Here is a 17954-nt window from a genome sequence, read left to right as displayed (position 1 = left end):
ACTATTGTCAAGAGCAGCTTAACCAGGTTAACCACCAACATAGCCTTCAGTGTTTTTTATTGTTGTTGTTTCTCAGAATCTTTAATTACAGTTTAAAATAATTAATTCATCATTATCACTACCAAATTAGGACTGAATATGGCGGAATACAGTTCCATGTAACAAAGCTGTCAAAGGACCTCACGAACACCAAAATGGCTCTGTTGAAAACAAATTCAGCAATATAAAATGTCATCGAGCTCTAATCATATTGGAAAATATCTTTGTTAGAATACGAGATTATTATGTTTATTCTGATGATAGTCTTTACTATGCTATTTGTTCACAACCCTATTAGCACCTAAAGAAATAGAATTACAGAAGAAGCAGAGAAAAGAATAGAAAATCCTCAATAATAACTCGTTAATAGGTATATTTTAAGTTTTATGGTCTTGCAGTATTAAAAAAAATTGTATCTGATTGCCAGCTTAAAACATCACTTTAAATTTATTGTAAGAAACAAAAACAAACTAAAGTCACCATAATGAACGCGGTAATTAATAAGACACTACAGTGTAATATAAACATCGAAGTGTTCGAAGCATGTAATTCTGTCGCTTATTGTCCTAAACTGTTTTATGTGGAAATTCGTTATCAGAAGAGTGCTTTCTTTTGATATTGTTGCTAAGCCCTAAACAACACAAAATGTCATCTCTTCTGAGTCAAACGTGGGTATCACAACCGGAAATTTAGTGATATAATCCCCCATATTTGCCAATGGGGTTATGAGAAAATAAAAAAATTGATAATCTGGTATTTCTGTAAGATTTCTTAGCAATGTGGAATAAGACTTTATATCTTAAATAATTTTTTATTGTTTAATGTCTATGACGTAACAAGCTATCTCATGGGATATTTTGTTCAGTTCCATTAGGAATACTTGTTTATACTTATTGACAATACACTGAATGTTATTTTGCGAGTATAAATGCTTTGTGCTGTCACATTGGAAATGTTTTTTTGGTTTATAGCTATTCTAAAAAAAAGTCGAAAACAAATACTTTTATAAACATTTCTCCAGATTCATTCTTGCCTGATATATGCAGAAGATAAGATAAACATTGCAAAAATCAAAATCCTTTGTGACGTATGGAACATGTAAAACATTTCTTTCTAAACCAACAGTAAATGATCTGTTTCTTCAATCTAACTTTCAGCCTCATACGTTACAATCCACTTTGTCACTCACAAATATATTATTCGTCTTATTACTTCAGTTCAGTTAACTATATTTCTGTAGTAATCCATTTTCATGTTGTGTTCACATTTGTTGATGCACTAATCCATTCACATAAACAGTAATTCATGTTTTTAAGAGTAAAAATATCTAGATTTCTTCACACACACACATACCATAACAATATACTTATTAATCTACTTTCACACTAAAATTAATCTACTTTCACACTAATCCATACACATAACTTTATTCCACACAAATACACCAGCTCTCCCATTGTTTGTACATTGAATTTTTTAGCCCAATTAACTGTTTCTAATTGTAACTACGACGAAAATTTCTCACTATTTTCAATCTTTCACTTAAGAAAAACAGATCTAATTTAACTGTTAAAAATAACTAAAAAAAACTTACCATTTCTCGTCTTTGGAAGACATCTATAAAATTTCTCATTTAAAAATTGAAATTCACTTTTTAAGTATCAAACATTATGGTATTTTTATTTGGAAACAAAATAACAAATAATGAAGTTTAAGTTAGATAACTTAACACACTTTATTTAAGCGCGGCATTAATATTGTTTATCTAAATTGTTTTTACATTTTGTTAAAAGACTGAAATTCTTGAAGGAAAAACTCAAGGCACTATATGTTTGAAAATGTGGGTTAGAAAAAACTTAAACTTTAAGGGGATACGTAGAAACGAACTAAAGTTAAATATATTCATTTTACGTTTACGAAATTAATCTACCAAATTTACTCTTATTGTTTTATTCCAAGAATTGAAGGGCTGATTAAATGTTATTATTTCCTATACAAATTTAAGACGCTTATATAGTAAAATAATATTAAAGTATTAGGTTCTTGAAGCAAGTTTTACAAACCAGAACACGTAATACTAGACTATAATCTGCTCTGAAACATTTAAAAACTGATTCGTTTTTATGTAGTTATTTGATATTTTCTTCATTACTACTGTGTAACAATAGCAAAAGATTAAACAGGTGCACACAACAACAATAATGCTTATACTGTTTGTATGTAGACACAAAATCTGAGTGTTTTGAACTTGTATATAAAAATGAGTAAAATATTATTTTAGTTAGAAATGTATTAAATGTTTAGTTATTCTAGTCTTTGAATGTAAGCAATAACAAAACTAAAACATATATGTTTAAATTTTCCAGAGAATAAAAGTAAAAGCATATTTCCTCTCGATTTTTCAAAGGCAACAAATATAATATTGTTTTGCATTTAACTGAAATTATCAAATCGTCCTACAAAAAAACTACTTAGCATTTTTTTTTCAGCTGCCAAAAGAACCCGTTCAAAAAATAACGCTTAAAATTTTAGGAAAACCTCCTACCTGACAGCCTATATGTCGTCATTTTCCAGTCAGGCCTGGTCACTTTCCAGTTACTTCGCTTTGTTTTTTCGTAATTAATCGATGTTTCCATAACATATGTCGTTGGTTTCCACCGAGGCTTTGTCCCTTTCCAGTTATTTACCTTTGTTTTCTCATAGTTCATTGACGTTTCCATTCCATACGTTGTTGTTTTCCAGTAACTTGTTGTAGTTTTTCTATATTTCTCTCCATCTTTTCTAATTATCAAATTATTTATAGTACTTGTTTTATGTTTCTTTCTATCTTGTATAGTGGTCCATTTATTTGATGTCGTTCTCTTATTACTGGTTTTCCAACCAGTTGTCGCTTCGGTAGCATTTACTGCTGTTACATTCTTATTTGTTGATATTTTCCTGTTGTTTATCTTCATCGTTGTCGGTTTGCTGTGTTTTATTATTTTCTGGCCATTCTTCAATGATTTCTTACATATAAAAAGTGACCTCTTGTTACATAATGCGTCTCGCCATTTAAAATTGGCGCTGCCATCCATCTGAACACAGCGCTCGTATTGATTATTTGGTTGGGATGACATCCAGTAACGGAAGCTTGAACTACTGCCATCAAGCCATCGGTATTTGTTGTTGTCATTATCATCGTACTGGTAAAGTCCAATTAACCACTGTAGAGGCTGAAAGTTTGCCCCAAGTGTCTGCACACCCTAAAACAACCCTTAAACAACTCAGTATTAAAGCAGCAAGCTACATTCATTAACTAATGTTCTTGTTTATTGGTTACACATCTATCTTTAGTACACATAGTTTATTTGCTTAAAGATTATTGCCTTAATCCAATAGTAAACTAACACAAAATTTCATTTACTGAAATAAACTGTGTGATTCATAATCATGTCTATGAACAAAATATGAGGTTATAATTAAACCAGACGATTACATGCAGTTAAATACAACAGAACTACCTTAAAGCAATCAATTTTTCATGAGCCAACGATATTTTATTCACTTTTGTACTGCAATCTAGGACATGATTTAAAGACTCACGAATAATTACCAGAATACCTATAGATGCTTATAATGAGAACTAAAACGGTAATAATTAAATATTTTAAGACACTTTTTGGTGATCACTGTTTATTCTGATTATCTGTTTTAAGCCAATAAACGTTTTCTAATCATTGCAAGCGAGATATAGTGCTTACTTCGATTATCGTTGATGAACGTTTAGTCATCTTTACGAAGAAGATAATAGTGTTTACCCTAATTATCCACTTTAACTGATGAACATTCTCTATGGTTGCTAAGGATCCACCTCGATTATGGCAGTCAAGCTTTGCTTCGTCAAATGATTTCATCGTTTCGGAAAAGAAGAAGCAAGCTTCACTATCTCCACTCCAGGGATATTCACACTCATTTCGTTCTCCTTGGAAACAAAGATACCATACTAATTGAAGATACAATACTAATTGAAGATACAATACTAATTAAAGATACAATACTAATTGAAAATACAATACTAATTAAAGACACAATACTAATTGAAGATACAATACTAATTAAAGATACAATACTAGTTGAAGATATAATGCTAATTGTCTTACTGCAAAATAACACTTATTTCGCTCAGTGACCTCCTCAAGCCTTTTACCCGGTGTAAAGTGAATGTCGATTTATCGATAATCCACTTGGACGACAATTCACTTTAGAAACACTACATCTGTACTGTTCTTCAACTCGTGATTAAAAGTTAGGTTTGCTGTTTAAAATCTGAACAGCACTTTATTCGACACATGCGCTAAGGGACGGTGAGAGACCCCAAGATTTAACAGTCGCTTCCCTAATCTGAATTAAACTGCCAAATAGAAGTGAGAAAACTTGTCAGTAACACGCCATATATACAACTGTTCTTCACTAAATGACAAGATAGACTATAACAGTTATAACTCCTTTTCATATGTGTACAATAGCTAAAAACATTAACCTTCTTAACTGCAGCCCGGAACATTAAACCGCTCGAAAATTAAGTTTAAAAGTAAAGGATTTATAAGTTAGTATACGCTTTCACATCAGAAGCATACTATACCCCAAATTACAGTTACCATACTACCATAAGACTAATAAATTACCTTACAAAAACCTGATTGTAACTGACTCTCAACGTTACACTTTAATTAGAAATCAATCTTACCTTAAAACTGATTACAAACTGATCTTACCAAAAATTCTGACTAATAGCTAATCTTACTGTTAAACTCTGATGACTATCTAGTCTTACCGAAAATCTCTGATTATTAACTAATACTACGGTTAAAACTATATTAACCGATGATGGCTTAAAGCTCTTTCAATTAAATTTAGTTCCACAAAATACCCCCTCTACATTTCATAATTATAACAAGTTCAAAGCAATATTTTGTAACAAAATCTTACTGAATAATGTATTTAAATATTCATGTGTTCATTCGTAATTATAATTATAAAACTACCATTAAAAGACACTTTCAACGAACATGGGAACACACATCATATACAACAATTGGAATAAAAGGTACAAAAAATTATACTTTAAAACAACAAATTCATATTTTAAAATATTCTGCTGTTATTATAAATCCATGTATAAAACTCACGACTATATATGGTTAGTCTTTCTGGTAATTATTCAATAGCTAAACATTCTATATAACACAAAAGAAGACATAACGCTTGAGCCATCCGAAGTTTAAATTATATAGTTTATCTTGATCTTGAGATCTCAGGAACCACTGTAAACGGATAATTCATGTATAGAAATATGCATAGTTTCATATGGATGGAATAAAAGGAACAAACTTTTAAAACTAAATATTATATCTCAGTTACCGCATTCTACTCCACAAATGTTATGTTTTATATACATCTGATTTCGAGTCACAACGGACAAGTTACAAGGATGTTAAAAAATATTTATCTATATTTTATTTGTTTTACAATATTTCTTAGGCTTGTTTATTTTAAAATATTTTGCCTACATCAATAAATTATACCTTTTATTTGTGTGTCATTGTTATATTATACCTTTTATTTGTGTCTCATTGCTAAGCTATGCCTTTTTATTGTGTCTCATTGCTAAGCTATGCCTTTTTATTGTGTCTCATTGCAATATTATACTTTGCGTTTTTCTTTTCTTTCTTTTTTCTTTTTGCCCCTAACGACAAAAGTGTGTCTCAAAGCATAGCCTTCTTCTCCTAAAACATCAGATATGTTAAAAAAAATATCTGTATTTGACTTGTTTTTACGAGATATCTTAGGTTTATTGGTTTCAAAATATTTTGCCTGATTTCGGCGTTTAAAACATAACCCTTAATGTATCATACTATATGAAAAACATCGTTTCATATAACCATTCGATCATTATCCAGAGACTCTATGGCCGAACAGAGAGAACATATATATGTAAAAACGGCTTGTTTGGGTTGAGAAATTATTTTACGTAGGGGAGCGAACAACGAGCCGTTTTTACTTATATATTTCTCTACAAGTGGGTTTTCTCGACATCACTGAGAGAGAACATAACTCTCTGCTTTCTCGCTAACTCTGTATATTCGAATGAAATAACATTAACGTAATCTTTCGTCTCTCATCTTTCAGGCCAAATGATGAGTTCTGGTATTCATGTAAAAGCTTATTGGATGAATTAAGAAAAATGTGAAAAAAAGCATCAAACCCATGCAGTTAACTTGTTTTTGTAACAGTTTTAAATCCATTGGTTTTCCAGTATTTTGTAGATTTTTATCGTTCAAACTATAAATTAAATTAGTTCAATAGCGCTGTCTGATTTCCATAAGTTAACTATTATTCTCTCCGGATTTAAACTTCGAAGTAACAGAACTTTCTAAGTAAGAAATATGATAACACAATAAGAATTTTTTGAGCGTGAAGTTATTATTTCTTTGAAATATTTATTCATTGCATAATAATCATGTTAAACTTTCAAGAGCTCGAAGGCAGAGTCAAAACATCATCAGGTTAAAAGTTGATATTTCAAACCTATGCTACATACTGTAATCTACAAATAAGAACATCCTAAGTAAAATGTAAAAAATGCTTACCTCTTGAAGCATCGAGTAACCAAGCATAAAGTAGGATTCTCGTTGTGCCAAATACAGCAGAACAAAGATGATTCTATGACAAACAATAATGTTAGGTCAAAACAACTTTTCTAAAGTAAAGGTATACAAATTCCATAGCTGAAGTGAAATAAAAGAAACCTAAACCTTGAAGAACAATAAAACATCATTACAATTCATTTTCAATACACCGCTGTAACATACTCATTACTGGTGTTTCTACTTTGTCAATTTAGACACAGTTTATTACTGGAGGAAAACAAAAGTTCTATATACGATATTATGTTCATAATGTTCTTGTTCATCTTGCTTACTTCTTTGTTAGTTAAACTTTCAATACAAGTTCCAATTAGTAAGTTAATTGGAAAATTGAAATTCATTTTCTTCTACGAATCTAGGGGCTCAAAACAAATTTAAAATCACGGGTCAAAAAATAAAATACGAATAACATTTATCATTTATAAATGTAACATATTCATGTGTTAAGTGCAGTATATTTTACGCTAACTTCTATAACCTCCTGACACAACGCATTGTCGTATATTATCAACTTAATCATCTTAAAATCATTTTAAACATTTAAAATCAGCTTTCTTCTCATACTTTTCTCTGAACTAAGTTTACCTTTTCTTAATGCAAGACAGCTGCATTGGGCATTCCTTTTACGCCTCAAGACTGAATTATCTGCTTTATCTTTTGTCCAAGCTTTAGGTTATCTGTTTTGTTGTTGTTTTCTTCACTCAAGAGCATGTTACAGTTTGTATTTGTGTTTTGTCCACGCCGTTTATTTTGTCTCATTTCTACGCTATAACTTTCCGTTGTGTCTCATTGTGAAATTATCCCAAATTATTTTGCATCTCACTGTTAGATACCGCCTTACTTCTGCGTCTCGGACTGTATTTCTTTACTGATGTCAGGCTGCATCTTTCGTCACTCGTTGCTAGGCAATGGCTTTCATTCTTATGCCAGGCTACGTATTTTATTTGTGTCTTTTCTACTAAATTGTGACTTTTATTTGTGTCTCATTAGTAGATTATACCTTTTATTTGGGTTTCATTAATAGGCGTGCGACTCGTAATCCGAGGGTCGCGGGTTCGCGCCCGCATCGCGCCAAACATGCTCGCCCTCCCAGCCGTGGAGGCGTTATAATGTGACGGTGAATCCCACTTTTCGTTGGTAAAAGAGTAGCCCAAGAGTTGGCGGTGGGTGGTGATGACTAGCTGCCTTCCCTCTAGTCTTACACTGCTAAATTAGGGACGGCTAGCACAGATAGCCCTCGAGTAGCTTTGTGCGAAATTCCAAAACAAACAAACAAACATTAATAGGTAATACGTTTTGTGTCTCACTGGTTGATTATGTCTTCTACTTGTGTCTCATTGATATATTATAACTTCTACTTGTGTCTCATTGCAAAATTATACTTTGGATTTTTATTTTATATTTTTTGTTTGCCCCTAACAACTAAACTGTGTTTCAAAGCATACGTCTAATTTTCCTTAAACCTCAGATACGTCTTTATATCCTGTTGTAACCCTAGATTTCGCTTCGCTTTTGTATCTTAAAGTTTGACTGACTTTTTGTTGTTATTGTTGTTTTGCTTTTCACCATCTTTACCTCCGTTTTCTTCATCTCTTAATACGATTTTGTGTCTTTCTGTATTTGTTGATCCTAATGGAACAAAAGTTGGCTACACCTTTCATCCCAAGGAGTAAATTATACATATCTTTAATGCTATATAAAGTTAATCATAGGCAAGATTACGTACGATGAGATAACGGGAAACAATTGTTTTCACTTTGTTTTCTATGGAACTTAAGCATACACAAAACAGACACAACAACTAAGTCTGGCGTTTTCTCCCTCTCCTCGCATTTTGATCCCAGATCTTGTCCATGAAGATAAAAGTACTCGTATTTTATCCCACGAGTCAATGTTGTACGTTTGTAGTTCATGGAACGTACTTAATATCTCAAGTAATGAGCTGTATTTACTTTTATTCAACGTAGCTAGTGTGCATATCTTTTGTCCATTTAACAAAGTGCTTATCGCCCTTAGTGATAAAATATTTGTCTCTTTATTCCAGAAAATGATCCGTAATTTTTGTGGCCAGTTAACCAATTACTCTTTCACTGAATTTTATCAACACCATTATATCTTTAATGTATATTACTTAACCAGTTACGTCCACACAGTTTATCAGGAACCAATTTTTTCTACTTTGTATACAACGGAAACTTGTGACATTTTTGTGTCTTAAGAGGTAAATTATATCTTTATTGAATTTCTTTAGCTCTAAAGGATGAAGAAAACTGTTCCAACTTCTCCTAGTGTTTGTCACATGTAACTGCAAATTCTTTAAAATTTAGAAAAATTAACTTATAGGGATTCTATTCGTAAAATTACACTAAAACCATTAATAAAGCGTAATTGTTTTTTATGCTACTTTGTAAATTTTATTTAGACATTAATATGATTTTCACTGTTGTAGGCTTGCATAGCAAGAACTATAGTGCCAGATAACTCGCTGAAGAAATCGAATGGCTGACTAAATTCATAAAGTTCAATATATTTCAAAAGAATATTGCAACCTAAAAAAGATATATCTATCTCCTCCTGTCCTATTTATACGTTCGTTGTTAGTTTTATCTATTGGTTTCTTTTTCTCTACTTTTGCTCATTTATAATTCCTCATACACTTTTATCTATTCAAGTCCACTGTAGACAATGTAACACAAGACAATTGCAGCGAATAACTGACATGTGGTAAGAAAATCCATTCAGCTTTTCTGAAATGTTAAGGTAAAAATCAAATTTTCGTGTTCCAAAGTCAATTTATGTCACAATATAAAATATTGTACTCGTATAAAATATGATTTTATGGTTTTTCTTAGAAAAAGAAGATACTGGGTCGTAGTGTCTCTTACATCTGGTGGTCTATGAAACATAAAGGACTGTCTGGAAAGTTTTCATTTAGTAATGTAAATCTTAGTATGTGCGTATGCATAGGCGTTTGAAATGAACAAAGACCAAGTAATAAGAAAGAAATATACTTAAACATAAAAAATATATTTGATGATAATTCATGTTGAGTATCTTTTACCAATAAATGATTAAAGAGTGTTCAAAGTCAACAGTTATAAATGTTAATACTGAGTTCCTTCTAAGAATATTAACAGCTCTTGCTCTATTCAACTTCCTTGCAGTATGACATCTATTAATAATTCATAGAATCTGAAATAATTTTCATAATATCAAAAAGGGTAATACTTGAAACTTTTGAGTCACACATGAAAGGTGCAAGAGTGAAACTTCATATTAAAGTAACTAATGAGGCAGTTGAAGTTCCCTCCGTGTGAAAGACTAGGGAACTTAAAAACAGTTCTTCCGTGAGTCATTTTACAGAAAGGGTTAATCACATCATAAATACCAGTTTACATATGTTAATACAGTGGCGTGTCATTACATATACGGGTTGCAACCCCACCAACGAAATACGTATTAAATACCTATGTACTTGATTTACAGCAATATTCCAACCAATCAAAAGCGCATACCTTCTAAGGTAATATCAGACTGGGTCATGGCTCCACAGGTATACGACATCTTTAGCATACACAAACATTTAATTCACAACAGCGAGGGCCTGCCATGGCCCGGTTATTAAAGCTTTGCAACAGTCAATCCGACTTTGGGTTGTAATTTGTACTGTCGTGATATCAGCAAAATGTGTGCATGCCATGAATCACGAGAAGATTTACGCACTATGGAAGTTACAACACAGTATGACATATGAACTTCCAAAACAAAGAAATAAAAGTATTTGTTACTCTGAATTTTGGTTTTATTTACTATCGAAACAGAACACTTTCGGAAAACTTGTGGAAGTACATCTAGACCAAGTACATGTGTATTTAATTCACAATGAATTCGCGACTACTCAACAGTGAAGTGCTGTTACAGCAAACGTAAGACTAATCCAAGAAGCCACGGGCGCCATGTTTGGTGTGTATGTGTATATATATATATTTAATTCACAGCGAATTCAAGACCGTTCGACAGCGTAATACTGTCAAGTTAAACCTGTAACTAAACTAAGACGCAATGGGCCACATGTTTGGCATATACGTACTTGATTTCATGCGAATTAGTGACAATTTGAAGCGTAATACCGTTAGGGTTTACTCTTATGGCTTGGGGTTGCATATATGTCACCATTTTTTCCGACAAGTTTGTTTGTTTTCTAAACTCACACAAAGTTACACGAGAGCTATCTGCGCTAGCCGTCCCTAACTTAGTAGTGTAAGACCAGAAGGAAGGCAGCTGGTCATCACCAACTCTTGGGCTATTCTTTCATCAACGAATAGTGCAATTGACTGTAACATTATAACGCTCCCACAGCTGAAAGGGCAAGCATGTTTGGTGTGACGGGAATTCGAACCTTTGACCATCAGTTTACTAGTCGAGCGCCATAACCATGACGAGCCTTCTTTTCCAGAAGCGATTATTAAACAGTATAATGCCAAAGGGCGTAACTTTTCAATGATATGAATCTTTTCTAAACAAATATATCTATATTTATTTATTTTTTATCTACATTAGTGATAAGCTTAGCCGTCCATATTTTTCTTTATACTTTTAGAGGTGTTAAACCACTCTTAAAAAATCCTGCAGCGTTGCTTGTCTGTTACTACGTGAAATATAAATATACTGATTTATTCTGTCAAAAGAGTTTTCCTTATCAATAGAGAAAACAATTGTATAACTTAACTTGTTTTCAAATCTTTATTTTTCGATACTGCTCAGTACATCAATAAATTTAATATCTAACCTACTCCAAAATATTAAAAATTAATTCAGCATCAGCCACTCCTAATTTCAAACTAATAATCTAGAGAGAACAAATAATCAACAACCATTGCGACTTGCTGCTTTTATCAAACTTAATAGTGGTATTTCACAGTCATCCCCATAACATACCCTCAGTCGAAAAGTATGGAACACGTTTTTTCTAACGTTCCTGTTATAACGTTACATAAAAATTCAACTGAAATACAAAAGTTTAATCTCATATAACTCCGTTAGATATTAAAAAAACAAAACCCCATTAATTATTTGTTTAGAATTAAGCACAAAACTACACAATGGGCTATCTGTACTCTGCTCACCGCAGGTATCGAAACCTGGTTTTTAGCGTATAAGTCCGCAGACATACCCCTGTGCCACTGGGGGACTACCCTATTAATATTTATTTGAGTTCCTTTGTTCTCAGTCTGTGTACTGAAGGTATAAAATGAAAAGTATAAGCAACTAAGGAAGAAGAAATATATACTGATTTATTAATTCAGAGTTTCCGTTGATTAAAGTTCTTTTTTTACTGAAAAAAGTTGATGATTTAACTGAAAATAGTTTAATTCAAAAATAATTTAAGTTTAAAATTGAATCTATGTTTTTACTATTTTAATACATTTTATGCACTTCCTGATAAAATGACTCAAATGCAAAAATTTAATCTCATATAGCCCCGTTAGATATTAAAATACAAAATGCCATTAGTATTTGTTCAATGGCAGCACGTCAGTTGGATGTGGTTGTCTGAACGTCTTTTTCAATAAACGGTTAACCTTATTACTATTATGCTACAGTTAGCTGTGTAGTTGATTATGAAGGGAACAAGGCAATACAAGGAAGAGTCGTGTGTGTGTGTATATATACGTATGTATGTGTGTATATAGCACCATAATTAAATAATTCTGCTACGAGTATAAATAACGGAAATATAATGCATTTTTACAAAGAGTGCAACGGAAATTATAAGTTTCCTGAATTCAAAATGTCAGAGCTGACTATTCATGTCTTTGAATTTCACGACAGTTATATTTTCGGCTAATCTGAGCGAACTTCAGTGAATTATATTATTTCGGCTGGTGAATCGAATGTAATTTTCAAAGCAGTGATCTTGAAATTTATTTAGCATCAAAATGTGAAATGTTAACGGTTAAAATAACTTATGCATTTTTTTTCTATTCATATATGTTTGTGTGAACACATATATTAATACGCATTTCTATAAAGGAGACTCGTGATGTAGAATTTTTAAAGTGCATTTAAAATAAGTATACGTTGTTGGGTGTCATATAAAATAAAATATTAATAATTTCATGATTCTCACGTTAGATGGCACTAACAAACATACTTTAGAACTTAGAACTGTTTTCTTAGCTCTCTCACCCACGAAGGCGCAGCAGTAAGCTGGAAAGCTTATAATACCAAAATTCATGATTCGATTCTTGTGGTAAACACAGCTCAGTTAGCCCATTGTGCAGTTTTGTGATAATTAAGCTAAATAAACTTAAATTTCCTTTCATTCTGGAGGCACATTGTTAGTTGTTTGTAGGTGCTTTATCGTTCTTCAATATTTTGAAGAATTTGATAAAACGTAAGAAATATTATTGTTATGAATGTTTGTTTTAGCTCAAATAACCTGACTTAGGCTTTACCTAAATAGTTTTCCATGTGCATAAATAAAGATCATTTAGAAAACTTATGATATGTGAAAAGTAACCATCTACTTGGTATGTTATTGCTTACTGCTCTATTAAAGCAGTCTTAACTTATTACCAAAAAATACTTCTTTTTATCTGCCTGCTCATGGGTAGATTAAATTTCTGTAACAAATATACAAAAATATATCTGTAATAAATAAAATAAAGTTTGAGATTTACTAGTTTCCTATGGTTTGAAGGCATACTGGTTTTAAAATTTGCTTTGTCCAATGTAAAAAGAGGTAATTTTCTGGCAAAGTATTCACCCCTTACTTATAACGTGAAATTTTGATGAAGTACAAGTAAACTATTTTCTAATGAGCTTGTTTTGGTTCAAAACTCTTATGATCAAACTTAACAGTGGTATGTGTAAACGAGGTTGAATGTCAGCAAAACCTGCAGACAAAATATTAAACTGAAATTTGCTGATTGCATAAGTACTTAGCCAGTACTTGGTGGAAGCACCTTTGGCAGAAATTACTCCTGTGTATCTTTTTGGACAGGTCACTCTCAGCTTTACACAATATAAATGTGTAATTTTGCCTATTCTTTATAGAAGATGTGCTCCAATTCTGACAAATCTGTTAGAGATAAATATTATATTGTATTCAAGGCAGGGCTCACTGGTTCACTCCAGAACATTCATTTTCTTCTTCTGAAACAATTCCAGTGTGGTTTGTCTTGTGTTTCGGGTCAATTTCCTGATAAAATGTGAATTTTTGACCCAGTATTATATTCTTAGCTGACTCAAACAGGTTTTCCTCTAAGATTCGCCTGTACTTTTTACCATTCATCTTCCCATTTATCTTGACAAGCTTCCCAGTCGCTGCTGATAAGAAGAATCCCCATAACATAATGTTGCCACCGCCATGCTTGACAGTTGGGATGGTGTTGACTGGATGATGTGCTGTGTTGAAATTGCGCAAGATGTAATGCTTTGAATTTAAATAAAAAATTCAGTGTTGTTTTGTCAGACCAAACAACCGTTTGCCACATAATATAATTTACATGCTTTATCGCAAACTCTATGTGAAATTTAAGATTATTATTTTTTGTGTAGGGACCGGGACATTGTCTGAATTCCATTTCAGACTTGAAACTTCGCAAATCTTTCAAAGTCGCTCGTGGTTTCACAGTGGCATCCATAACTAGTTTCCTGCTTTCTTGACTGCTTAGTTTGGAATAGTTGCCTGATATGGGTAGTGACTTTTTAACGATGGACTCCACTGAACTCAAAGAGACAATCTGCAACTTTGAAATGTTATTGTACTCTTCTCCTAATATCTGCTTATTTACCACTTTATTCTTGAGTTATTTGGAAATGTCCTTGGTCTTCATGGTTGGTTTATCGTTTCACTACGTGAGATATGGCTTGAACAGATACATTTATCTTAACCTCACATTTCACAACTGAAATAAATAAGTTTTGAGAAATCAAACTCGGCCAACAAAGAAACAGAAAAATGCAATCGAAATAGACAAATTTTGGTAAATTCCTTTGTAAGCCAACCAAAACTAAGATAATTAATGAAATAAATATATGGCGCATTTACAGAATAATTACTGGTAAAATTCAGATTAATGACTTCTAAAATATCGAAAAGACAGTGCGTTTTGGTAACACTAGTTCCAATAATTACTTTTTGCTATGTCACTTACCAACAAAAGTATAACATGATATTGCTGTTAGTCTATGTACCGAAGGTATAAAATCAAATGTATAGACAACATAACTAAAACAATTTTTTTATTGATTTCTCATTTAGAGCTTCCGTTGATTAAATATGTTTGTTGTTTTTTAATGAAAACGTTGGTGACTTAATGGAAAATAACTTAACTTAGAAACCTTTTAAGTTTAAAATTAGATCAATATTTTTATTTTGTAATAAATTTTATGCACTTAACTCTAGGCTACGTGATCTCACACCACGTCTTTACTTTAGGGTTTTTATACCAACACTCACCACACTTATAATGTTTCATGTCACACACCCTTTCACGTCCTCCTTGCTCGCCCGTCACTAAAATTGTAATGAGCAGCCAGTAATCAAACTATTATATCTGGATAAATGCATTTTGATTTAATGACTCCTATTTCGAAGAAATCGAGTGTGACGTGACACACACTAGTCTTCATATAATTTAAATTATTAATGAAATGGTTTAAGCGTGCTAATCACAATATGTCATCAATAAATGGATCTGAAACTTTACATAATTCCAAATTGTATATAATAAGGTAGTTTTGTTCCTATTGCCTGAAGTACGCAAATAGCTGTTCATGGTTTAACCATCCCCCAATGGTTGCTGGACTAGAAAGTACACGTGAGAGTGTCAAACTTTTTTTCACATAAATTTAGTGTTGTGTCATAATAATGGATTTAAACTTTATTGTACCATTCATTTATAAATGCGGCTATTTTGAAACAACAGATAACATATAACTTACAAATTCACCTGAAACGAAAGATTTTTTCTATGATTTTCACTTCTACTATGTCAATACAGTAGAAAATATTTTCCTTAACTTTCAAACCTAACTACGTGAAAACACTAAAAATACATCCTATAACTTACAATTCCAGTTGTATTAAGATTGTAATAAATCTATGATTTATTTGTAAGTGAAAACAACTTTCATCTGGAGACAATTTAAAGAAAATGTTATTTTATGCTAGGTGAAATGGTATAACAGATGTTGTGGCCCCCAGTGGCTCAGCGGTATGGCTGCGGACTTACAACGCTAAAAACCGGGTTTCGATATCCGTGGTGGACAGAGCACACATAGCCTATTGTGCAGCTTTGTGCTTAATTTAAAACATCATGCTCGCCATTTCAGCAGTGGAGGCGTTATAATATTACGTTCAATCCCACTATTCGTTGGTAAAAGAGTAGCCCAAGAGTTGGCGGTGGGTGGTGATGACTAGCTGCCTTCCCTCTAGTTACACTACTAAATTAGGGACGGCTAGCACAGATAGCCCTCGAGTAGCTTTGTGCGAACTTAAAAAAAAATCAAAACAACAACACCAGATGTTGTGAGCTATGTGAACCGATTTAAGTACTTACTTGTATCTGACACAGTGATTTAAACTTCGAATTGTGTCTAGTTTGAAGAATACATTTATATTTTGGTTAATAAGTAATACCAAGTACATTAAGTTAGATTTCAAGTTTTGATTGTCACAAAGATAAGATAGAAGACATTAGTGTTAATTAACTCAACTTACCATTGCACAAAAGAATATGACACATCACCGTCATTAATGCTGATGTTCATATTGGATTGTCTATTTGTGATTCAACTTGTTTCTACACCTTTCCGTCAGTGATTTATATTTTAGACTCACAAAATATATATTACGTGACGCTAACGGCACGTCAAGTGACGGAGTAATATCTTCGTTTTCGGTATATTCCTGAAGAACTTTTAAATCACGTGACGCTGATGTCACACTAGAGGGCGGTACTTTTTCTGTGTTTTGTAATATGAGTGAAGTTCACATAAATTAAAAGAAGTGTCGAGATTAAAAAACATAACTGATCTATTTATTGATTCTTCTTAAGAAAAAGTTATTCACTACGTGTGAATACATGAGTGTTAAATCGTTATAGTTTTTGTTTCCTTTGAATTTCGTGCAAAGCTACATGAGGGCTATCTGCTCTAGCCGTCCCTAATTTAGCAGTGCAAAACTAGAGGGAAAGCAGCTAGTCGTCACCACCCACCGCCAACTCTTAAGCCACTCTTTTACCAACGAATAGTGAGATCGACTGTCACATTATAAGATACCCATGACTGAAAGGACGAGTATATCTGGTGCAACGGGGATTTGAACCTGCGACCCTCAGATTACGAGTCGAACACTTTAACCATATGGCCATGCCGGGCCAAAATCGTTATGGTATATCAGTGTGTAACCTCCTAATAGGTCAACAGTAAATCAGAAGAAGCGCAACACTAAAATCTGGTGTTCAATTCAGCACGGTGTATATAACTTTTCTCTAAATAAAATAAACAATAATAAACCACATTGATCATTTTCAAAATCAATTTGTTTAAACCTTATACCTGAAGCTTTGAAATCAACAAGAATAATAACACATTGTCACTTTATCACGAGACCAGAGTGACACGTTTTCGTCGTTTGTTTGAAACGTTCTCATAAGAGCACTTGATCGTTAAAACCCAAATTTCAAAGGCGACGCTGCATAAAACATGCAGGAAATGCCGTTATAGTCTATTTATATCTACTTACATTTTCATGATACGACAGTTAATCTTACACATTATACAGCGTCTATTACTTCAGTTTAAACTGCATCATTTCGAGATTTTCTAGATCAGTAGTGCACTGTAGCGAACACTGTAAAGGCTACATTTTCCCGCCGCTCAAACTCAGTTTTTTTTCTTCGGGGAATCTAAAATAGTAAGTAACTTGTTTTCCATTTAATAACAGGAAAAATCGCATGTATAATTGAAAATGTGTATATGGTTTAATAATAATTACCTTAATCTCCGGTAGTTGTCAGCACGAGAGGAAGCCAAACCTGATGTCTGCATTGAACGTATAAAATGCTTCCTTTTTTCTTTTTTCTTTTTAGCTGCTTTTCAACTTCCAGGATGGACTTGTTCCTGTTCTTTATCAAACATTAGCGTTATCAGTTATGACTTAAACCATTCTAATCACACACAAGTTAGCAAATTACAATACAACTTCTCTTGTGCGTT

The 17954-nt window shown here is 32.5% G+C and overlaps 1 protein-coding gene across 1 annotated transcript; it reads right to left on the bottom strand.

The window, feature by feature from the left end:
• Positions 1-2546: 2546 nt before the first annotated feature.
• Positions 2547-16604, bottom strand: LOC143227160 (uncharacterized). Its single transcript, XM_076458664.1, has 4 exons — positions 16456-16604; positions 6669-6741; positions 3837-4000; positions 2547-3281 (listed from the first exon to the last, which is right to left on the bottom strand). Exons 1-4 carry the CDS (start codon positions 16456-16458, stop codon positions 2568-2570), a joined length of 954 nt encoding a protein of 317 aa, XP_076314779.1. The 5' UTR covers positions 16459-16604; the 3' UTR covers positions 2547-2567.
• Between the last annotated feature and the right edge of the window lie 1350 nt (positions 16605-17954).

The sequence above is a fragment of the Tachypleus tridentatus genome, chromosome 9, assembly GCF_004210375.1.
Source record: "Tachypleus tridentatus isolate NWPU-2018 chromosome 9, ASM421037v1, whole genome shotgun sequence".
Classification (NCBI taxonomy): Eukaryota; Metazoa; Arthropoda; class Merostomata; order Xiphosura; family Limulidae; genus Tachypleus; species Tachypleus tridentatus.
The sequence above is the reverse complement of the archived record's forward strand: the minus strand, read 5'-3'. Positions and strand labels throughout refer to the sequence as shown.

Excerpts from the sequence above, each read along its gene's own strand:
- LOC143227160 (XM_076458664.1), bottom strand. Across the intron at positions 4,001-6,668 it reads GTTACTCGATGCTTCAAGAG|GAGAACGAAATGAGTGTGAA; the intron begins GTAAGCATTTTT and ends TTTGTTTCCAAG. Across the intron at positions 3,282-3,836 it reads AGTTAAAGTGGATAATTAGG|GGTGTGCAGACACTTGGGGC; the intron begins GTAAACACTATT and ends GGGTTGTTTTAG.